The sequence below is a fragment of the Colletotrichum truncatum genome (assembly GCF_014235925.2).
Source record: "Colletotrichum truncatum strain CMES1059 chromosome Unknown Contig_0010, whole genome shotgun sequence".
In the NCBI taxonomy this organism is placed as follows: Eukaryota; Fungi; Ascomycota; class Sordariomycetes; order Glomerellales; family Glomerellaceae; genus Colletotrichum; species Colletotrichum truncatum.
Genome location: NW_027222407.1, coordinates 2899275 through 2920898, shown reverse-complemented (window position 1 = coordinate 2920898; position 21624 = coordinate 2899275). Strand labels below are relative to the sequence as shown.

At 52.7% G+C, this 21624-nt stretch overlaps 10 protein-coding genes across 10 annotated transcripts; 4 read left to right on the top strand and 6 right to left on the bottom strand.

The window, feature by feature from the left end:
* Positions 1 to 219: 219 nt before the first annotated feature.
* Positions 220 to 1666, bottom strand: CTRU02_214266 (cell cycle control protein; the record flags this gene model as incomplete). Its single annotated transcript, XM_036729577.1, has 2 exons — positions 220 to 375; positions 431 to 1666. 2 exons carry the CDS (start codon positions 1664 to 1666, stop codon positions 220 to 222), a joined length of 1392 nt encoding a protein of 463 aa, XP_036578748.1.
* An 863-nt stretch (positions 1667 to 2529) lies between these two features.
* Positions 2530 to 4177, bottom strand: CTRU02_214265 (cell cycle control protein; the record flags this gene model as incomplete). Its single annotated transcript, XM_036729576.1, has 5 exons — positions 2530 to 3008; positions 3061 to 3518; positions 3573 to 4011; positions 4068 to 4112; positions 4165 to 4177. 5 exons carry the CDS (start codon positions 4175 to 4177, stop codon positions 2530 to 2532), a joined length of 1434 nt encoding a protein of 477 aa, XP_036578747.1.
* A 250-nt stretch (positions 4178 to 4427) lies between these two features.
* On the top strand, positions 4428 to 5001 carry CTRU02_214264 (ohcu decarboxylase; the record flags this gene model as incomplete). The annotated part of the gene is made up of 2 exons (XM_036729575.1): positions 4428 to 4898; positions 4945 to 5001. 2 exons carry the CDS (start codon positions 4428 to 4430, stop codon positions 4999 to 5001), a joined length of 528 nt encoding a protein of 175 aa, XP_036578746.1.
* A 194-nt stretch (positions 5002 to 5195) lies between these two features.
* CTRU02_214263 (flavin containing amine oxidoreductase) lies at positions 5196 to 6760 on the bottom strand (the record flags this gene model as incomplete). The annotated part of the gene is made up of 3 exons (XM_036729574.2): positions 5196 to 6337; positions 6394 to 6442; positions 6509 to 6760. The coding sequence occupies 3 exons, from the start codon at positions 6758 to 6760 to the stop codon at positions 5196 to 5198; spliced, it is 1443 nt and encodes a 480-aa protein (XP_036578745.2).
* A 788-nt stretch (positions 6761 to 7548) lies between these two features.
* On the bottom strand, positions 7549 to 8753 carry CTRU02_214262 (retinol dehydrogenase; the record flags this gene model as incomplete). Its single annotated transcript, XM_036729573.1, has 5 exons — positions 7549 to 7847; positions 7904 to 7977; positions 8036 to 8289; positions 8340 to 8578; positions 8648 to 8753. 5 exons carry the CDS (start codon positions 8751 to 8753, stop codon positions 7549 to 7551), a joined length of 972 nt encoding a protein of 323 aa, XP_036578744.1.
* Positions 8754 to 10318: 1565 nt separating this feature from the next.
* CTRU02_214261 (uncharacterized protein) lies at positions 10319 to 11464 on the bottom strand (the record flags this gene model as incomplete). The annotated part of the gene is made up of 1 exon (XM_036729572.1): positions 10319 to 11464. The coding sequence occupies one exon, from the start codon at positions 11462 to 11464 to the stop codon at positions 10319 to 10321; it is 1146 nt and encodes a 381-aa protein (XP_036578743.1).
* A 3621-nt stretch (positions 11465 to 15085) lies between these two features.
* CTRU02_214260 (acylthioesterase) lies at positions 15086 to 16243 on the top strand (the record flags this gene model as incomplete). The annotated part of the gene is made up of 2 exons (XM_036729571.1): positions 15086 to 15367; positions 15425 to 16243. 2 exons carry the CDS (start codon positions 15086 to 15088, stop codon positions 16241 to 16243), a joined length of 1101 nt encoding a protein of 366 aa, XP_036578742.1.
* Positions 16244 to 16738: 495 nt separating this feature from the next.
* On the top strand, positions 16739 to 18613 carry CTRU02_214259 (uncharacterized protein; the record flags this gene model as incomplete). The annotated part of the gene is made up of 1 exon (XM_036729570.1): positions 16739 to 18613. The coding sequence occupies one exon, from the start codon at positions 16739 to 16741 to the stop codon at positions 18611 to 18613; it is 1875 nt and encodes a 624-aa protein (XP_036578741.1).
* A 505-nt stretch (positions 18614 to 19118) lies between these two features.
* Positions 19119 to 20156, top strand: CTRU02_214257 (cytochrome c oxidase subunit Vb; the record flags this gene model as incomplete). Its single annotated transcript, XM_036729568.1, has 5 exons — positions 19119 to 19209; positions 19327 to 19377; positions 19593 to 19751; positions 19817 to 19917; positions 19989 to 20156. The coding sequence occupies 5 exons, from the start codon at positions 19119 to 19121 to the stop codon at positions 20154 to 20156; spliced, it is 570 nt and encodes a 189-aa protein (XP_036578740.1).
* Positions 20157 to 20510: 354 nt separating this feature from the next.
* Positions 20511 to 20993, bottom strand: CTRU02_214258 (uncharacterized protein; the record flags this gene model as incomplete). The annotated part of the gene is made up of 1 exon (XM_036729569.1): positions 20511 to 20993. The coding sequence occupies one exon, from the start codon at positions 20991 to 20993 to the stop codon at positions 20511 to 20513; it is 483 nt and encodes a 160-aa protein (XP_036578739.1).
* Between the last annotated feature and the right edge of the window lie 631 nt (positions 20994 to 21624).

The window sequence follows — 21624 nt, the reverse complement described above, 5'->3', positions numbered from 1 at the left end:
TCTTCTTCTCGACATCGTCCGTCTCATAAAAGTAGTTGACGCCTGCTGTGGAATGTAAAACAAACCTATACCGTGACCGTGACCGTGGGAATCTCTGTTCCTGTGAAGCCTCCCCCAAAAAACGCCTAGTCAATGCATCCCGCTGATCCGGATGACGCCGATCCGTTGTCCATGTTTCCCTAACCCCCAACCGGTTCTTCGTGCCTCCGAGCAATACCCTTAAAGGTAGATACCAACCCAGGCCGTCTTGTTGGTGGCTTGCGTGCCACAGCCGTCCACCGCACATATGATCTTGCCCTCTGGGTCACGTGGCAATCCTGTGTTCTGACGCTTGGCGACTGGTTTGCGGTTCTCAAAGCAATCATCACAGTAGACCTAAAACATGATGAGTACAGGCCAAACGAGTATGTAAATAGGGTGTCCAACTTACGTGTCCACACGACTTGAGTGCCCAGAAATGGTTCTCACTGCGATGACGCTTGCCCCTGCGTGTAGGCTGACTTTCGCCTGCTGGAGCGTCGGGGTCATAAGCGAGCTCTTCATTACATGCTGGACAAATCACCACGAGATCGGCGCCTGTGTCTCTGGTAAAACCCGGCTTGGCAGGGGGAGGAGCTTGGTGGACTGGTTTCGGAGATTCCGCGCGGTCAAAGGCGCCGTGCTCGTACTGGAGCTGAATATTACCGAGGGGGTTGTTCAAGTCCCCAGGACTGATCCGGTTGTGCAAGATGCCGAGCAGCTGAACGTCCTCCTCAGGAGCGGGAAACAGACGGAAGGGATACAGATGCCGCCTCAGCCCTGCAGCCAACCCACTAAATGCACTTGCGGTATTATGCAGCATAAATCCACCTGGATCCCTTCGATCGCGGTTTCGAAGGGGAGGCGGAGGAGGCGGATACATGTTAGGCCTGCGTCGGCGCGGTATCTCTGGCGAGTCATCGGTGAGGTCAATAACCGGTGCGTTGCCGGCCAGGATACTGCTGTCGCTACGTGAGAAAGACGGAGGATTGCGCCCCTGAGAGTTCTGGCGTCGAGGGTTTACACTTGGGCGAGGGGCATGCGACTGGACTGGGCTGTCGGGCTCATTTGTCAAATCGATAACGTCGGCGGAGTTTTGTTGATTCTGCGCTCTGCGTCGAGCTCTGTCTTGCCGAAAGTAGAGCTCTAGATCGACCAGTACATCAGGCCCCTGAGGATTCTCCCCGGCATTCTGTCTCGATGCTGTCGTGTTGCCCTCGTGGTTACCTGCTGGTTGCGCTCGATGTCCTACGAGAGGTGGCAGTTGGTTGTCCATTTCAGCAAGGATAGCAAGCTCCAGTTCGCCTTCCAAATCAGGAGAAAGGGGATATGAGTCGGGACGAGAAAATAGGTCGGGATTTCCGAATAATGGATCAGCCGAAGAGTCGCGCACCGATGGTGAGTCTGGGTCGGTAGGTGTTGAGGCAACTGGTGAAGAGCCTGATAAATCTTCCGGGTCCCAGTCTTGCAGGGCGTCGGCTTCTGAATCGTAGGAGGGAGAGCGTGGGCCAAGTCGATCGGAGGGGTTTGAGTCGTGGTCTGAGTGTTCAGACACCAGGTCTTCGAAGTAGGCGATTTCGTCGTCGCCCAAAACGGAATCTGAATCAGGTATCGACTGGGGGGTTGGAGATGGAGAAGTTGAGCTCATGATCTGGTTTGGAGGCCGGCTGGGTTGGCGCTACAAAAAATAATTAGCTCGAGAATGGGAGAGGCAAATCCAAGGTCTCCACGAACAAACCGAATATCATTCAGGGATGTGCAAATCAGGGTTCAAGTCGAGGTCTGGGTTGCGCTTTCTCGGTGGAGAAATAGGGTAGGAGTGAATCCCCTACAACGGTCGCGGGATTCGAGCGATCATCCCGTGGATATGAGTCGGATAATCGGTCTGCTACGACCGAAAATATTATTAATTGTCGTCAAGAGTAAAGTTGAGGGAAGGCGTGGCCTTCGAGATTGCCTGTTGTTGGTGGCGGTTGCTTCTGTTCACTCAGATCCCGCAGGAACGGAGCACAGCGGAAGCGCTACACTTTCCGCCTTAGATAAGCTCACACAGTGCAGGGGCGATACATTCCGATAAGCCGGAACCCCTCTCCGCCAACAGTGTGCGTGGATACCTGCGGGAGGAAATGTCGCTAAGCGAGGAAACCTTGACAGAAATTGGTCCAACGACGGTGCAAATTACATTTTGTTTCACAGTGCTTATGTCATAGTCGCAAAACCCGCTAGAAACGTCGTGATTCACTCATTCCACTTTTGGCTACGCACCAGCCTCACTGAAACTAGACACGGGCCACGTGAGTAGGTAAAGTATTGAGATGGGCCAACTTCATACCGTCAGATTGGCGTCGTCTCTTACCTACTAGTGAACCTATGATAACCCACATCTCATGGCAAGACATCAGCTACTTGCAAAGGCCAAATGCCGGCTTGAGCCCAAGAAATCGGATATCATTTTTGATAGAGTCTTCCACCCCATTACTATAATACACATGCAGCAAATGCAAAAGCTGTCTACTCCGCCTTGACTCCAAACACTGAAATGACGCCCTCCTCGTTAACAGACACCAACTGCTTGGCGCCAGGACCCCACTTCACCGATGTCGCCGCAGTAGAGCTCCTGAATGGCTCCGTCCATGCCTTGGAGCTCTTGGTGTACTGCTGGACAGTAATGCCTCCTGCACCACCGGTCGCAAGGTACTGGCCAGTGTAGTCCCAAGCCAAAGACTGAACGGGTCCGCCGGTCTCCAGAGTCTTGGTTCTGGCAGCGTCTCCTTCCTTGCGCAAATCAAAAATAGTGACTAAGCTCTGGCCCTTTGCCGTCGCCGCAAGCCAGAAACCGTTCTCGGAAAAGGTCAAGGCCTCAACAGGTGCACCAAGGGAGAAGGAAGCAGCAACCTCCAAGCTAGTCGTCATGAAGAGCTTGATCTCGCCAGAAACCGTACCGGCGGCGAAAAGGTGGCCATCGGGGTGGAAAGCGGAAGATGTCAAAGCTGAGACGGTTAGCAAGAGGCACAAATTGGACTAAAATAAGGGACAACTTACCGGAGTCGGTGTAGGCACGGCTGACTCTTTTCAGAGAGTTAAGGTCATAGAAAGCAATGCTCTTATCCGAGCCAACAGATGCAACCAGCTCGCCGGTCGGGTGAATGCTGAGTGAAGTCGCAGGTCCTGCGTGCTCAGAGAGCGACGCGACTTCAGCGCCACCCTCAAAAACCTTGACTGATCCCTTGCTTGTTGCAAAGATCAGCTTGCTACCTGTCCAAGCAGAGTCAAGAACCGGCTCATTGACGGCAACTTGGCGCTCAACTTGATCAGCCTCCACAGAGTATATCGCGGCTTGGCCATCACGGGCACCAATGGCAGCATAGCTTCCCTCGAGGGCGAGAGAAGAGACTTGAGAAACGGCTGTTGATGAGGAGGCCACGGTAGCCAAGGAGGCAACGTCTTCGGATGTTGCCCAGCCTTCTGGGACGGGACGCTTCTTGCGACCCTTGGACAACCTGTAATTGCGTTAATGAAACGGCCAACATGCGCCTGTTCCTGTTATCACTTACTCTTGGTGCTTGGCGTTGACCTTCTCGGCCAAGTCTTCGGGCAGGGCCTCGGCAGAGTCGATGGCCATGGCATCTCCGTTGGTAGCTCCAGCAGTGACGCTGACCTTGGACAGCGCCTCTCTGGCTTCGTCCCGCTCCTTTGACAACCTGGCAATAACTCTGACAGCAGCATCATGCTGGTACAGGGCTGTTGCAAGCTCTTCCCGCGTCCTAGAAAGCTGCTCCTTCAGGTTGAACGTCTCGAGAGCGAGCGCGTCCCACTCATTTTGGAATGTCGCCAGCAAAGCCGGGATGGAGGTGAGGGTCGGGGGTCGAGGTCGGACGATGTGCGACTGGGTCAATGGAAGGAGGTCCTCGTTCGTCAGAGCCTCGCCAGTTCCGGGCTCGGTACCATTCTCTTCAATATATTTCTCGATTAATCGCTTCTCGAAGACGGTACCTGTTCATTGTTAGCCAGCCACTCAGCCAGGCGCAGATGCCGGCGCAACTACTTACCAGACTTCTTCGAGGCAACGGGCTCCTGAGGAGCTTCTCCCGAAACTGAAAACCGCGTCAGAAATATCCAATTGACATCATTTTCGTCTCGACTCACTTGCGCACAGCATTTTTACCAAACGTCGCGATGTAGAAGGCCGTTTGATGGTTCGCGTCAACTTTTCCCTCCAAAACAAATCTTCAGCCTCGCTGCTTGCTAGGCAGTGGATCTCCAGCTACAAGCACGAGCCACTTCATCACGTGTATCTTATCTTCGTTATCTTATCTCCTTATCATACCATGATATCACAGCTGCTGACCTCGGTATCTCCAATTCATTCTACAACTTTAATGCAGAGGCACTTCGTCCCAGTTAACAAGATGACCGCCCTTCCCGATATTAAGAACCTGCGCTCCTTGTCCGGTGAGGAGCAGACAAAAGCTCTTGACCTCCTCTTCGAACCGAGTCCTGCGATACATGCCCTCCTCCTGCCCTCCATCTCTGCCACCACTTTCGACTCCTACAATGACTTAATCACTCATGCTCATAAGATCTTCGAAGCCCTTGCGGCTGAACCTTCCCGCAAGACGGAGTTACACGCTATAATTGGATCGCATCCTCGACTCGGGGCTAAGAAGGTGGAAAGTGCCCAATCCGCAGCTGAGCAGGCCAAGTTACAAACTGGGGACGCCACCGAACTGGCTGCGCTGAACACCGAGTACGAACTGCGGTTTCCAGGGCTGCGATACGTCGTATTTGTCAACGGCAGGGGCCGCCCAGAGATTATGGAGAATATGCGCGCGCGCATTGCTCGTGGTGATATTGCGTTGGAGGAGCGCGAAGCGATACAAGTGAGTCGGGCTCAGGTCCTTGATGTCCTCTGCTAACAATAAATAGGCCATGTGCGACATTGCAAAGGACCGGGCAGCCAAGCTTCAAGCTACTTCTCATTGATTACTACAATCGCATTTACAGACAGGCCATAACTTACGGCCAAATACTAAACAGCCTCAACAGACAGGTGTGGGTACAAGATAGAAGGGCGCTTATTTTACGTCCACTTGAGGTCTCTATATCGTCTAAGTCATTGTATTCCCATATCTACGAAGTCTTTCTGAACCTCCATCTTACACGCCGCAAAAACTCGTCTACAACTTTGCACTCTCTTCGAGAAGCTTCAGCAGTCTGCCGACACGCTCGGCTTCTCTGTAACCGCTAACGACGGCTCCTGCGACGCTTCCGCGGTGCTCCATTTCGGTGTGCTCGCCAGCGAATCCAAGGCGTCCGTTCCAAACAGGCCTGCTAAGCTCCTTGAAGTCGAGCGGGCTGCGCTCGCCGTTCTCCGAGATAATGGACGGCGTCGTCGTAGCACCCCGTGAGTACTCGTCAGTGAGCCAGTTGGTCAAGTTGGTTTCGGTCGGCTCAGGCGGTTGAGACGACGTCTGAAAACGGGAGATGAGGAACTTGTGGAAAGCGGCCGCGACTTCCTTGGGATCCCGTTGAAGAAGTATGGTCGCAGGGGTCTCGGAGAGGTAGGTGAGAAGAGTTGGGCTCGGGCCAGGGAGGGACGGGCCGGCGAAGTTGGCGGTGATCAAGGTAGAAGCCTCAAAGACCTCGAGAGTAGTCGAGCTTTCAGTGACGGGCTTGGTAGAAGTAGGCAGGAAAGTGTACGAGCCGGCCGTGTCGGCCTCTGGCCACCAGGCAGTAGGGTACTGGAGCAGAAGCTTCTCCAGAACACCAACGTGGGTGCCCTTGATGGCCTCCTGGAATCGAGGCGGCAGGGCGGGGTTGAAAGTGCTCTCTGGAAGAGTCTTGAGAACTCCAAGGGGTATGGTGGAAACGACTGTCTTCGCCGTGAACTTGTTGCCATTCGTGTCGGTCACAACCACACCGTTGTCGGTCTGTGATACGCTAGCAATCTTGGTGCTCAGCTTCACTTGGACGCCCTTCGCCTTGGCATCCTCGACAACCCTGGTGACCAGCGCCTCGTAGCCTCCCTCGGGTGCGGCATCAGAGCCAGCAAAGGCCGTAGTGCTTTCCCAGCCTGCCCACTTAAGGGAGGCCTTCTCAAGTTTTAGGCCAAGAGGCACCTCAAGAGAACGAGCGAGGGCAGCGGCCAAGTCCTTTGCAGACTGTTCAGAGGCAGATGCAAACAAAGCCGAGTTAGGAGCCAGTAGAGCTGATGCCAAAGAGGCGGATGGCGGGGGAGAAGGGTGAGGGAGCTTCAGCGCGGCTTGGGCAGTGCCCAGAGATGCACGCAAGCTATCAGCGTTGGAGCTGGGAAGGCGGCCTTATATAACCATCAGCATGTGTGATAACTGCCTGGCTCGGATATGTGATACTAACCGTTGGGGCCATAAACCACACCTTCAGCAGGCTTGGGCAGATGAGCAGCCTACATCATTCACATTAGCACATTGCACTCTCTCTCTTCAGCTTACCCAAGCAATGTTAAACTTACGACACTGAAGTCTTGGGCAATATATCTAGCGGGGTTTCCCTCCAAAAATCCATGAATCCAGCTGCAGCCAACGTCAACCTTGACGTCCCCCTTGGTCCACGTGTTTGCGCGTCCTCCAATTCTGTCTCTCGCCTCAAGGACAAGCACCTTGCGTCCCTTGGTCGCAAGTTCGCGTGCGGCAACGGAGCCGGCCCAGCCAGCACCGATAACAATGGTATCCAAAACTTCTGCCATGATGTTGCGAATAGACATATGTACAGAGACGATGATATGACAAAGAGACAATGTTGCGGGAGGGCGTGATCCGGGGTTGGTGGTGCTTTCACACTGGGTTTAATGAACCCCCCGCCAACATCCCCGCCTCGCGTCACACATCCCCCCCAGGGCGGGACCCGGGGAGATGTCCGACCGGGCCGACCATCGGAACCGGCGGGGGGGCTTCTGAGAGGCCCCATACAATTGCCCCCTTACAACGCAACTATAGTTACATACTAGTAGTATGTGTACTATAGCGCATTGGCAAGTCCATTTCTGGCAACACAGCAAATAGCATCATATCTCCCGATGAAGTAGGTCTCGCCGATAGATAAGGTTGAGACCGTGCGCAAATTTAAAGCCAACCCTCCCCCAACGATTCGATCACCTCACTTCACCCTGACTTGACACCTCAACGACACCTGTTTGCTGATTTGACTTACTGATCGGTTATAACCTGATGAGTGTTGCAGTAGCGCAAATGCAAACGCCCATACAGGCTGACTTAAACTCAGCAGCGTACCTTTCCTCGAATCAGATGATCTGAGACGAACAAACATGCAGTCAGACGGAAATAAGGGCCGCAATACGATTGGTTCTACCTAGTGTGTAAAGACTTCGCATTGTATACGATGTGTTCGCTATTCTAACAAAGGGGCTACAGAAAAACACCGCCAGCTCATTCTCATCAGCTGTTTGTAAGATATGTATGCATAACAAGTCTTATCGCCGCTCCGGACTCCGCTTCCGTTTAGCTCTCCACCCCCTAGAACCGATGTGGTTGACTAGAACCTGCGAGCGAGCTCCTCGGTCTTGTTCCACAGGTCGGAATTAACTTCTTTTTGCGTCAGCCACGAGGCCTCGGCGCGCTTCTCGACCTTGGCGACGGGTGTGAGAAACTTGCCCTGCAGGGCCGGGGCGTTGGGACTGGTGGCGGCGAAGAGCGAGTTGTACGAGCCCTGCAGCGGGGTGGTGCTGTTGGTGACCTTCATGACGGTGCGCATCACGGATCCCATCCACGTCGTGTCGCTGGACTGGAGGCCGGTGTTGACGACGCCGGGATGCACCGAGTAGGCAGTGACGCCTAGTCATCTGTTAGTCAGGTGAAGATACGACGGTCATTGGTCCTTCAGGACTCACCTTGCGAAGAGTAGCGGTCGTTAATCTCCTTGGCGTCACGAATTATGGCCTGCTTAGAGTGGGCGTAGCGCTGCCTGTATTACATGCATTAGCTGCCTATGGCAACTTACAGTTTCCACCAGATGGGCTTACATCAGGGCGAACGTGCCGTTGGCGGCCGACATGTTGGGATCCTCAAAGTCAATGGTCTTGGGAGCGCCGGGAGCGTTGTTTGCCAGGTCGCTCGATACGTGGATGACGCGTACGCGATTCTTATCATCCGAGGCAGCCGCAGTCGACAGCAGTTTGGGGAGCAAGCCAACGGTGAAAATGTGCGGGCCCAGGTAGTTGACCTGCCATTGTGTCTCGTAGCCGTCACTGGTCAGCTTGTAGGGGACATTCATGACCTGGCCATGTTAGCAGGGCACATTCAAAACTGGTGAGATTGGAAACATACACCGGCGTTGTTGATGAGAATGTCAAGACGCTGGTCAGGGAAGTTGGCGGCGGCGGCCTTGACCGACTTGAGATCCTGCAGGTCCATGTGCAGAAAGTGCAGGTCAAGACTCTTGCCGACCTCCGAGTTGATCTTGGAGATGGCCTCATTGACGCGAGATTCTGAGCGGCTGGCGATGTAGACACGGGCGTTGCGCAGGGCCAGCTGCTTGGTAGTCTCGTAGCCGATGCCGTTGTTTCCTAGACACGGACCAGTGGTGAGTACGGTACTGCCGCTGCAAGGTGCTGTGTAGCAGGCCGTTTAATTACCTCCTGTGACAATGGCAACATAGCCAGTCAGGTCGGGAATGTCCTTCTCGGTGAAATCGTTGTTTGTCACGGTAGACTCTGCGGTGTCTTCCTTCTGGCAGGGCATGATGTAGGATGTAAGTGGGCGAGGTAGGTGGTAATCTTTAGCGGTATCGTTGGTTGTTGATGCGGAAAGGGAAATGTGAATGAGAATGGAAGAGGAAGAGTAAGAGGTTCAGGCAATCATGGAGTGTATTTATTCGAGTGGCTTCGCAATGTACGTCCATTGCCGCTCAACGCCATGGTGCTTACGTTCTCCTACTCCGCCTCCTTCACCACCATTCATCTATCCATCCGTCCCGTTTACGCAAGCTTCATGCATGGATGGCTAGTATTGCTGTTTTACTTGCTCTGGTTACAGCTTGGATGCATTTGGGTTGCATACTGGTTCCGGCAGGGTTGCATCACTTTCGCAACTCGAGATACCAGTCTCAATGGCACATTGACACCTCTGGCTTTTAATTCCTCCCGGCTCCGGGTTCAAGGTCTGCTGCCTTTCTTTCCCCTGGAACACTCACTTACACGTAGCGTTGTTCAGAAAGCACAGAGCGCTTTCAGATTAATAGACATCAACCAGCCCAACCAGAACGACACATGGATAACTCCGTGGATCGACTCATGGGGTGCTGTGTTGAAGGAATAAAAGGTATATCTAAACCCCTTCCTTTGAAATGCATGAACTCTAACCATTTATTCGGATGTGACCGGCATTACACCTGAGTGCTAGGAACTATGTAGGAGCTGTTGGTGACCTCAGGAGAGGGACAACACAAAAGCCCATTGCCTCGAATTTGTTGATGGCCAGTGTCAACATGCAGGTACTTTACTCCCTGGTAGCCATTTGTACTCCTAACCGGTACACATCATACCAAAGATTGGGAATATGCAGTCAGAACAGAGTCCCTGTGGTGGCGGCAAGCCGACCAGCAGAAGGGCGGGCATGCGTGTAAGGCTGGAGTTCAGGCTGGTGAGAATGGATAGCTGGAGTTGCATTGGCGCAAACCTGTGGCCAATGCAATGCATGGACGACGATCGCGGCGCCAATAATGACCTAGATAAGGGCGCAAGCACGCAATCGCACGTATCTGCTTCAGGTCTCTGAATCTCGCTTATCTGAACCTCAACCATTTATTTTTGTAAGTCGTTTTCTGCACTTGAATAATTCTTCTAGCTTTCGTATCATGATACTAGTCTTCAAGACACCGTCGAGAACCAACTGATGTGTCAGTAGCGATGCGTTGAGAGACTTTGTCATGTTAGGCGTTGCTGCCGGGCTTTTATTTTTCTTTTGCCTATGCATATGCTTTGTTACTTTTAAAATTCAGTTCGTTTTTTTTTTTTCTTCTGCGTGAAGCTCTCGCGCTTCCACGCGGTCTCTTACCGCCCTCATAGGCAGTTACAATGTTTTGGAACGATCATATCCTCATCTTTGTCTAGGCATCGAAGCCATCTCTGAGGTGGCTGCCACTGAGACGAGGACACCGGTTGCTGTGGTCCGCGATGGCTTGGCTGCTTGGTCCTCTTCTGGAGTTCGGCAAACCACTCTTCAAAGGATTCCTAAGCGAGCCAAATCTCGAAGACATCGTGGCGGTCCCGGTTTATCACAAACCTCCCATTCATTTGCTGGAAGCATCACCTACCGACCCACGATATCCCATCCAGCTCGTCCAGATACTCCTCATAAGAGCCATCATCTTCGGTCTCTCCATTTTGAGTTGAGCCACCGAAAATGGCTCCAAAGTCCGAGTACACGTCTTCCAGATCATCTTCATCGGCCCAAGCATACTGGCAATCCTGGTCTGACGTATGAAAAGCCAAGGGAACGTCGTCGTCCATGTCTTCGAGCAAGGTCTCAGAGGGCGTCAATACTGGCGACCGGGTCGGATGTAATCGCGGTGACTTGGGTATTATCTTGTTTGATTGCAGGGTCCTTGGAGGAGACGGTTTCCTCTCAGCTTGCGGTGAAAGGACACTCGGGCCAGGGGTGATTGAGATGCCGGGCCGCATCAAAATCACCCGTGGAGGTAGTTGCTGCCGCTGTTCCGCAAGCGCGGGCGGCGGCGCTACGAATCTGGCTCCGGTGGCAAGTTGCTGGCCGTGGTGAAGCACCGCGGCATTTGCAGCCGCAACAGCAATGACGACGTCGCCCCGTTGCGTCGCCTCGTTCCGGACACGCAGCCTGACTCTGTTGAGCACTGCTGCCCTTAACATCACCGAGCTCTCACGGTTCAAACTCTGTTTGCTGGTATCCGGGGAGGTGGCTACGGCGGCCAACTTGACGAACCGCTTGTCGCCCGACGCCGCTCCGTCACGATTGATGATGTGCGTTGCAGGTAACGAGAACGGCTGGGAGAGTCTGCTGGTGATAAGATGGAGCCTCAAGCGACGCTTCTTCAAACTCAGACCGGCCGTGTGTGGTCCGTCGACGTCCGAGTCTAGCCTCCCGCGCTTCTCTAGCCTGAGAAGGGAAAATTGCCTTGAGAAGTCAAAGTCGATCCATTCATGGCTTCTCTTGAAAGTGAAGGTGCGGCTTGGTTCTGCTGTTGGCGGTGTACGAACAACTGTGTCCGTCGCCGGTTTCGTTGGCAACGGTGATGGTAAGAACTCCAGGCACTGCCTAATGTCCTCGTGCCTAGAGCATTGCCGCGGCGTCAGTGACGAGAAGAGATCGGATTCCACGCGGATATCGAGGTTGTCTTCGTTCCCCGACCTCTCATATTGCCATGTCTTGAACGGCTCCACAGCACTGTGGTTTATCGTACCGACTTCAACCACCATCTTTGCACCCGCAATACTTCTTTTTCTTTGGAAAGTTGGGAGTAGACGCTGTCCGAAAGTCGGTTCAGAACTCCACGCATGAGGATTGAGCAGATGATTTCGCCGAATCAAAGTTGGTTCATACTCCAAGCCACTCCCTCGATGCCGGTCTAGGTTCTGTCAGTTGCCGACATGAGGGAATGCTTTTTATTTAAAAGAGGAGAAGTATGCAAGAGCACAATGGCACTAGGAGTGACGGGAAAGCGTATGGTGTCCCTCTCTCAATGGGCAACTGGACCCTGACGTCTGATACAGGGTCTCCTCCAGCAGGGTGCGTGGGCTGAAGTGGGTAGAGCGGGAAAAGGCGAGAGAAAGCTAACTCGGACCACAGCTGCAAGACGGGCACGAGATCATATGCTAGTATTTATTATGCCGGGTTTCCCTTACCACCTAGAGGAGGCACAGCAAAAGTATAGATGCGGAGAGGAGAGCGAGACAACCAGAGTGATCAGCACGAACCAACGGGGCGGAAACCCCATTGGAAACCCTGACTGGCGGTCTTCACAGTTTGTTCCCCTCTTCCTCCCTCTTTCGTCTCACTGTACTGTACTAGTACTACATGCTACTATGTCGTACCACGCAAGCCAGGCTAGGCGAAAGGTTCAATGTTCACTGGTGTATGGAGGGAGGGAAGCAGGCAAGGGTCGCGGAGGTAGGAATGGCAAAGACCTGGGGAAGAGTGCTGGAATGGGGACGAATGGGATAGTCGGGATGCTCCGGTTCTCCCCCCTGGTCATGCACCACCACCCTGGTCTGGGGTTGAGAGGGGGGAAAGAATGTGACATGGGCGGGAAATTGGGGCTTTTCAGCCTTCAGACCTGGGCATGCGTGAGCTGGATGCGCACTTAGTTTCCAGGTAAGCAGCATGTCGTTTGCGTAGCAGTGCGGTGACAGTAGGCAGAGAATCTGCTGAGGTGGCATCTGACTATATTCATCCTATAATCGATAAACCACTTGGCTATACAGAAGAAATATAAGTTCAAATACGGTTACATCTGCGAACACAATTGTTTTTTTTTTTTTTTTTTTGAACGGTAAAAGACATAACCGGCTGGGAGGAACATCAGGGAGGCAGAGACATATTTCCATGCAGCCCGGACCGGGTGCTTTTGTCCGGATTCAGAGTGACGAGACGACACGCGCCACCCATGGCATCTAGGCGAGAAAGCCAAGCATGCTCACGCTGTCACTTTTTTGAGAGAAAATCGGAGGCTGAGTGAGAGCATGCTACTGGCGTAGAGATGCCAATACACATGGATGAGTAGAGAGGGGACTTACGAGATGTCCCCCGCGGTCCCTACCGAAGAGTGGATGTCGCCACTCAAGAAAGCTTAACAACTCTGCTTTTTCTGGTTCTTGATCGACTTTGTTTAACGATTAATATTCAAACTCGCTTCAGCATATCCAATACTGAAATGGATACATTCACCCAGACTTGTTGCTCATTTACGTTGAGCTCGGGTGGCGTTTTGGGGCATCAAGCAACATTTCTTTTTTGCCCGTGGCTTAGGTCACCCGCGTCGCTGGATTTTCCCGCCCTCACCCATACAAGCAACAACCATGTTCTCGGATCTGGATGGCTCAAGGGCCTCACCTTTGGGATCCTGCATTCTGTCTCGAATGGCAATCCTTGCTAGGCACCTAGGGAGTCCGTAGTCGGTCCTCCTCGTGGGATTTCGATCCCCGATGAAATGATCAGCAACACATTGTCCATGGGCTTGTTAGGCAACTGCAACGATCTGCCTGTTTTGCCTCCTCGCTAATGAACTGGATGTCATCCATCTCGAGTACCGAGATTCCAAAATAGACAGAACAAAGAGGCTAGAGCACTCCAAAGGTGATTTGCAACAATAAGAGGCGAACCCAAGAAGCAGAGCTGGTCCCAAGCCTAACCTCTCATTTGCTCCCTCTCTTTGCGGGGAAAAACTCTTGTCGCATGTCTTGTCCTACTATCGTGTACATGCGTCTGGACTATCATTACGGGGTGCATTATGCAGCTTGGTCATCCAACAAGATTGTTCCGAGACCGCTTACCCACCGTCGCCCACCCATTCCAAAGCACACAGCAAAGCTGAGAGATGGGCGGGACGAGGCGATGACCGTCGAGGCGGGATTTTCTGAAGCGGTACCGCGCGATACTCGATTGACCACCGACAAGCGTGATTTTCGTTTGGGATAGCGGCTTTAATCCTGCCTAGACTGGTGGACAACGAGCTGCTAACCGCAAAATGGGGGGTCACGCGCAACCCAGAGGTTTTTGATTCGTGAGCAGCTCTAGCTGGCCGCCCAAGTGAGTCGTTGACCAATGAATCAGGGGACGAGCCTACCAGTGCTGATGAATTGGGCTTCGGTGGCAGCAGGGCGAGCTGTGTGGAACTGGACAAGGGTACCCTGTCGTTCGACTTTCTAGACCTGGCACTGTCAAGAGGCATCGATTTGATATCCAACAGTACAGTGTCGATGTGTCTGTCTCTGGCAGTTCACTGATCTAAGCCTTTTCGTCTTGGTCATCCCTTTATGGATCAGCGAACCGTATCAAATCTTCTGCGTTGTAACCGAAGAAAATCGTCCAGAAAACCGGAACACCCGCATGGACTTGCTGCATCCTGACTGTGTGGCTGGGCCTCACTCAAGCAGGGCAAGATTTGCTGGGACACTTTACAACTACCAGACGCAGTTAGACAACCATGCCCAGAATTACAGCCTGCTTGGTCTTCCATCACTTGTCAGAAGTTGCTGACTGCTGCGGCGCGTTAGAGGCCCAGACCACACCAGGCCAGCAAGTGTGGATGTGACAGCCGACCAGAAGTTCGTCTGAGGTTCCGTCCAAGTGATATGTAAAAGACAAAAGTTCTGTCAGACTGAGGCAAACCAGCGGGAAATTTTGCCCACAAAACAAGGGTAGCAGCGGCTTTGACCTGCGGTTCCAAGGCTGTCAGAGCGGCCGCTACCCTTACTGATACTACCTTTTTTTTTTCCAATGCAGAACCACTAAACTTACCATCGCCGTCTTACATCAGCCGTTTGTAGTTACAACGGCTATTTTCACCCCGATATATCCGGGTATATTTACCGGAGCCCGGCCATTCTTGAATCGTGCGGAAGCCGAGAATTACGGGCTTCTCGTAGAACAAGTCCGGGGCCCCACAAACTGCCACGGCTCTCCCCAGGAAATCCTCTTGCCGGACTAACAAACGCCCTCCACTACGATGATAACTCAGTCCAGGCTTCCCCTCACATGGATACCTCGGCTCCGCACCGATTGCTTGGAGCAGACTCCGGTGCGCACGGCCACGGCCCCGCCACAGGTTAACTCGTCCCGAGGTTCATTCCTCACGTCCGTGTCTCACACCTCAGTGCTCTGCTGGGAAGACCTGGGTTACTGGAAGTTTATTTCTCAAATCAAATCATCCTTTGACGCGAAGCTCTCGGAAGCCAACTCTGACTAGACTTCATCTCATGATTATGTGTGTATAACCACTGACGTACTTTGTTTTTGAGGTTTTGATTTCACGCGCCGCACCCTCCTTCATTCTCTCCTCTTGTCTCTCTCTGGTTGCGCAGCTCAATTCTCTCCCTACCATGTCGAAGCTCTTGTTCCAAAATGTTATGGCACTCGCTCCACTGCCGACAATTTCGAGCCAAACAACAACCAACGGCACAGTCAAACGGTATATGAGTCTTTGGCCGGCCTGGGTCCCTGGCTCAGAGCTCGTTGGTGGTGAAGGTCGCGGTTCTAAGGCAGATCCACGACCTGCGTATGGAGGGCACGTGTATGCGCAAGCACCGCTCGCCGCGTGTCGAGCAATTCAAGAGGAAGAGTCCGCCGGGTCTGAATCTCAAACTGGCGGGTTTGGTCTTCATGTGAGATTCCAATCACTTGCCGTGGTGCAGCCACTTACGTCGCTAACTTTTACCCAGAGCATACAAGGTTGCTTTTCGGCAGCAGCCAAGGCAAACAGACCTTTTGTGTATGAAGTTTCTAGTCTCTCAACCAGTCCCACCTTTTGTTCCCGGTTAGTGACAGTGCGACAACCCAAAAGACCAAGCAAGCATCTCGATAAGGACGACTTTATTCTTGAGGATGCAGAGGGTGAACTTGGTGACGTATGCTTCAGCTGTATATGCACCTTCAAGCGACCAGAGGAGGGTCGAGTCAGCTCGCAAGAAGTACCACCGCAAGAGCGTTTCGCCCATACTCTTAGGACTAGATCGCCAGAGGACTGGCCTGGGGCTCCCGCAGTCGATGTGGAAGAAATCAAGGCCATGTTCCCAGGCATCACTGGACATTTTCCTATCGTGGACATGCATAAGGTTGATTTGACGGCCTGGAATGAAGGGAAGCCGGTAACTGAAAGAAGAGAACTGCTCTTCTACCGTCTAAGGGGACCACTACCGGCTGATGATCCGAACCCGCATGTTCTCGTACACGCCTATGAGTCGGATCGAAATGGATTGCTGATGATTGGAAATCATGTCGGCGTTGGGTGGAGCTTGGGATTAGCAGCTAGCTTGACTTACACCTTTGTCGTTCATACCAATGTTGACCAGGCGGTAATGAAGGATCCAACGGGATCTGAAGATGGATGGTGGATACAAGAAGTCTCATTTCCTCGTACTGGCCAGGGGCGAGGAGCCCTCATGTGTAAGATGTGGAGTCCATCTGGTGTTCATGTAGCCACGGGCTACCAAGATGGTATCGTCAGAGAGAGGAGAACCGAGGAGAAGGAGAAGTTGTAATGGCAAGACGCAAAACCTATCCCTGGTCCAAGAGAGCAGATATACTTCATTGCACATTTTCCGACTTTGTATGTGTAGCATAGATAGAATTTCTCAGGTATGGATAGGAGTAGCGGTGTTTGTTTGTAGGGGAAGCACAAATTTCGTTCCTGCGCTTTCGTGCATTGCAAACTAGAAAGCGCTGGTGCCTGTTTTTTTATTCTCACTTCCTGGGTCGTTTTCTTCATCACATCTCAATGAAAGAACGACCAATCCAGTCCCTCTTACCTTCCAAACACAAAACTTTAGCTTTCCATCACAACTGCTCTGCCTTTACGTTCTGTCAAGTCTCTTCGCCCTTGCAAATCATAACTCAATTTCGTCTACGCATTTCCAGAAATTCCTTTGGTCACACCTCTTAATCAACAAACAGTGTAGGTAAGCATAATACTATTTCAAAACGTTTAGACCTCTGATAACTTGATTATAGGGAAATACCCATGACATCAACTCGCCATGGAATCGATATCTCTATCTCGACCACTTTGCATGTCGCGACTCACCTCATCAATCGCTAACCTCAATAACGATATACGGGAAGTTCAAGCCGAAGCCGAAATCATAGAGACTCAAGTTGCCTACAAAGATGCCGAAGTGGAACAGTTGAAATCGGACAGGATCAGTCATGAAGGCCCCACAGGTCACTTAGATGCTGCTATCAAACAAGCTCGGCACGAAAGGAAAGGCCTTCGCGAAACATTCGACGAGAAAAAAGACAAGTTGACTGCCTTAAAAGCAAGACTAAAGAAGAAAGAGGCCAAGCTTGCCGCCATACCACCTGTTGAGTCTACAAATGCCCTTAAAACGAAGGACAATGAAGAGGCGGCGGCATTGCTGGAAGTTACCAACACCGCCTGGGATCAGGTCTTTGTCAGAAGCGACGACGGCCAGACTTTTGTTAAGCCTGCTATGCTTCATGGAGTCCCCACTACTCCCATCAGCGAGGACGGTCCATATTGGGAGCCGTCATGGACCAAGTTTGGAGATGCTATTGATGAGAATCATCTACGGCGCCGATATAACGCAGATATCGACGAGAGGCGGCAGAGGTTACAACGAGGGCCGCTCTCGGAGCAAGAGAGACAATATTTCGAGATGCAAGACAAGAGATACCAGCGCTTTATGAACGAAGCAAAGGTTATCAAGAGGTGGTTTTGTCCCGGACAGACGCTGCACCCAAATCAAGTCATGGCCAAGGAGTACCTTCCTGACGCGGGATTCTGTCAATCGTATACTCTCTACCGAATTTCCACCCTCCTTAACCGTCTCAACGCCTTGCACGAAAAAGGCGAGCTGGCCATGCAACCACTCTACTTCCTTATTTGGCGGATGAGTGTTGCCTTCGACCGAGAGCCCAGGATACGGGCCAAATCCCTCCTCAAGGTTGTTATCGACGAAGATCATCATTCTTTTGATCCCATTCTGCGACAGGCTGTGATGAGAGGAGCGCAACATACGAACGATTACAATGCCTATGGTCCCAGAAGTACTGGATACTCCTCGCCCAGGAAGCCTTTTTTCCTGCCGTCGACCGCTGCCGGTGAGCAGGATACGTCTACTAGTCATTCGAAGTTGCTTCTTGGTGGTTCTCTTGGGCCCCGGAAGCTTAATTCACAATTAAAACCAGCGTCTGCAAATGCTCCTGATTCACGGGCCCCAATCTCACAGGAGAAAGGCTTCAAGAGATTCGGCGGCCAGAATAAACGAAAGAAAGGACTGCCGAGACCTCTTGAGCAACGAGTTTGTGAGGAAGAGGAGGATTCCACCATGCCACCCGCCAAAACTCCTTTCAAGCCAATGCCACGAACGGAAGATCGAGTCTCCTTTAGGCCCCGACCCCCCACCGAGAGCCTGAACATGTCTGATGAGACTTTTTGCCAACCTTTGGATGAAGAGGTGCCCTTTTCCAAAGTCGCTCAAGCCACAAACTTTCCTCAATTTTCCCAGAGAAGCAAGGATTTGATACCGCAAGCGACAGCGCGTAGTGAGCGTATGCGGAGCATGAATAACAGCACGAACAACTCTCACCCAACGACGGCTGACGTATCTGGTGAGGGTAGAGACAAGCAGCGGCGCATAACACATCCAGGAGACTCTGACATTACTCGCACAGATATACTTTCTAACAGTAATGAAGTGGACAAGGCTGCTGTGTGCTTGGAACCCGCAAAGGATAACTGCACTTACGAAGACAACTCAGATGTCGAGATATTGGAAGAGCGGACCATTGAACGGAGTCCATTCCCAAAAAGTGGACGAAGAGTAACACACGGCTTTGTGACAGCCTGGCTACCATGCACTGAGCGCGAGGCAATGTCATGGTTCCTTTGAGACATGATGGATCTCAAGTTGCACATGTCTCCAAACGATGCTTTTGACGGTATTATGAGCCTAGCTCAACTGCTGGGAAACTCTATAGTGGCTTAGGGGGTTAGAGGCTCATTAATCAAGGCCCAAGTTGTTTTGCTCAGAGAATCTCAATGAACATCTCGCGATGCCGGATGTAAGGATAGAAAATACGTACCTCACACGTAAGGTAGACAATCATACATAGATCATGCCATTCGCATCCTGTTCAACTCAGCAACACGCTCAAAGAGGGAAAGCTCTGTAATGTCATAGCTCTCATTTGGTAATCCGGGCGTCACGTGATTGGAAATCGCTTACACTGCCGGTTACGGCAAGTACCTTGGCCAGTGCTCGAAAGTGGCTCCCGTACCTTACCGACAGCCGCAACATCAAACCATCAAATCAGGCCATCGACAAATCCCTCTCTCTTCAACCAAACCCGACGTCACAACGAACCTCTCCTCTCCAACCCCCAATTGCCGTCGCCATGTTCTTGCAACGCTCCGCCATCGCCATCGCCCGCCGGGCGGCCGTCGCTCCCGTCGCCAGACGCACTTTCGCGACCACCATGCTCCGCCGTACGATCCCTCAATTGATTCCTGCCTGACTCCCCCAAATCCCGAAAAAAATACACATGAGGCCTGCTGGCCGCCATACCGAGATTCCATTTTTTCGCTGACCAGCGCGAACAACAGGCGACGCCACCTCCAGCTCTACCCCCGCCAAGAACTACAAGACTCTCTCCGGTAAGGACCTCCGTCAATTGAGTCGGCGTTTCGTGAATTGGACCTATCCTCGGCCGGCGCGGTTTTCCGGAATGTGCACTGCTTCCGCACACCACATGCAACCACCACATCCCTTCCGACCGCGTCGTACGATGGACAGACAATCCGAACGAGGACCCCGAGAAAGAAAGAGAAAAAAAAAAACATGGGCTAATCAATTCAATTGCTATATGTAGAGATCAAGACCGAGGATGACCTCGTTGGTCCCGGTGCCAAGGTCGGCGAGGTCCCTACCGATCTCGAGCAGTCCACCGGTCTCGAGCGTCTCGAGATTCTCGGAAAGATGGAGGGTGTCGACGTCTTCGACATGCGCCCCCTCGATGCTTCCCGCAAGGGTACAAGCTGATCCCTCACCCAGAGCTACTCAATGAACATAAAAAGTCTAACGCAACCCACGTAGGAACCATGGAGAACCCCATCCCCGTCCGCTCTGCCGGCGAGGAGCAGTACCTCGGCTGCACCGGTTCCCCCGCTGACTCTCACGTCACCACCTGGTTGACCGTACGTTGCTCATGTGTCCCAATCGAGCCCGTTGACGATTGCCTGTGAGCTGACTTTTTGTCCGTTGATAGATCTCCCGCGACCGCCCCATTGAGCGCTGCCCCGAGTGCGGCTCCGTCTACAAGATGGACTACGTCGGCCCCACCGATGACCACCACCACGGCCACCACCACGCCCCCGAGTACGAGGAGCCCAAGACCTTCGCCGACTTCATCAAGCCCGAGTACCGATACCAATAGATGCACTGTCTTGAGGCAGGCCAGTAGTGGCAAGGGGACTGGGGACGAGACGGCATCGGGGTTGCTCTGGAGTGAGCAAACAGATGTGTAGATTACCTTAGTTGTGGCTGTATAGAACCTTTTTTCTCCCGACGTGTTTTGAAGTGTATGTACCAATTGTCACGCCTTGGCTTGGCGGCTCGTGTTTGGCGTAGTGGTAATGAGACTATGCCAGAGTAGCCTTGCAGGGTAGCTGAGCTGTATGTGATGTGACTGCCCAGGAACAGCCCCAGCAGCTGTCGATGTCGATCCGGTTTGAATAATGATGTTGTGTAATCCCACAATGCCTTCGCGTTCGGGGGGGAGAAGGATCCTTCATTCCGGCTCGTCGAAGCTCAACTTGATTTTCTTCCCCTTCTTCTTGCCAGCCTTTTTTTTCGAGCCCTCGTCGTCCTTGGTCTCTTTACTTCCGTCGTCCTTTGCATCTTCAGCCGCGTCGCCAACGACCTTGCCAGCCTTCCTCTTCTTACTGCCGCCGATACCAGCGACCTTTTCCGCCTCCCGCTTTTCCTCCGCGGCGTCCCCCTTTTCCCCCTCGTCCTTCTTCACCTTGTCCTCCTCTACGCCGCCGTCCTTGTCCACCCGCACATCCACCACGACGTTACCATCCTCGTCCACGACAAGCGGCGCGTCCTCCGCCTCCTCGCTGTCGGAGCGCTTCTTCGCGGCCCTACGTCGTTTCGCGAGGATCGGGTCGGGTTCCGCTGAGTTGCCTGCCGCTTGTGCGTGGAGCGCGCGCAGGAACGGCGGGATCTTGGTGTCGTAGGAGAGGTTCTTGGAGGTGATTTTGTCCGACATGGCGGTCGTCCGGGGGGGCCGCGAGGATAGTTATGGTTTTAACGGTACGACGGTGGCGTTTCTGGCGTTTCCGCGCAGGATACTTTACTTTTGAGGCAGCGGTAAGTCTGGAAGGGCTGCAAGAGGACGCGAGGTTGTTTGGGTGTTGCGGTCGTGGCGACGGTGCGCACGAGAGATGTCGGCGAGACTTTGAGCTGAAGCTGGAGCTGGAGCTGGGACTGCCCTTTCGCTAATGCGCCGGGCCTGGTGGGGGGTGGAAAGTTCATTTAGTGGTTGAGCAAGTTTCGTTAGTGGGCGTATTTTGCAGGGTTAGCGGGCCTCGCTCAACGTCGTAGTGCATCGGTACCTCACTGGTTTACAGTGGACACTTGCTACGCTACCTGGGGGTGACCCATCAAGGTTCTGGACGAAGCCAAGAACCGCACTTATATTCGTCTTCTTGCATCTCCCATCTGTCCGACTTCACCTTTACTCTGATTCTTGACTTCTGCGTATCACAAGCTTCATCGAACACATGATATAGCATCATTCCTCGAGAATTGCATCACATCCACGTAAAATCACGATGTAACGACACAACTGATTAACACATCATGAATCTGATTCAGACCTCCACACCAAGGTAACTACT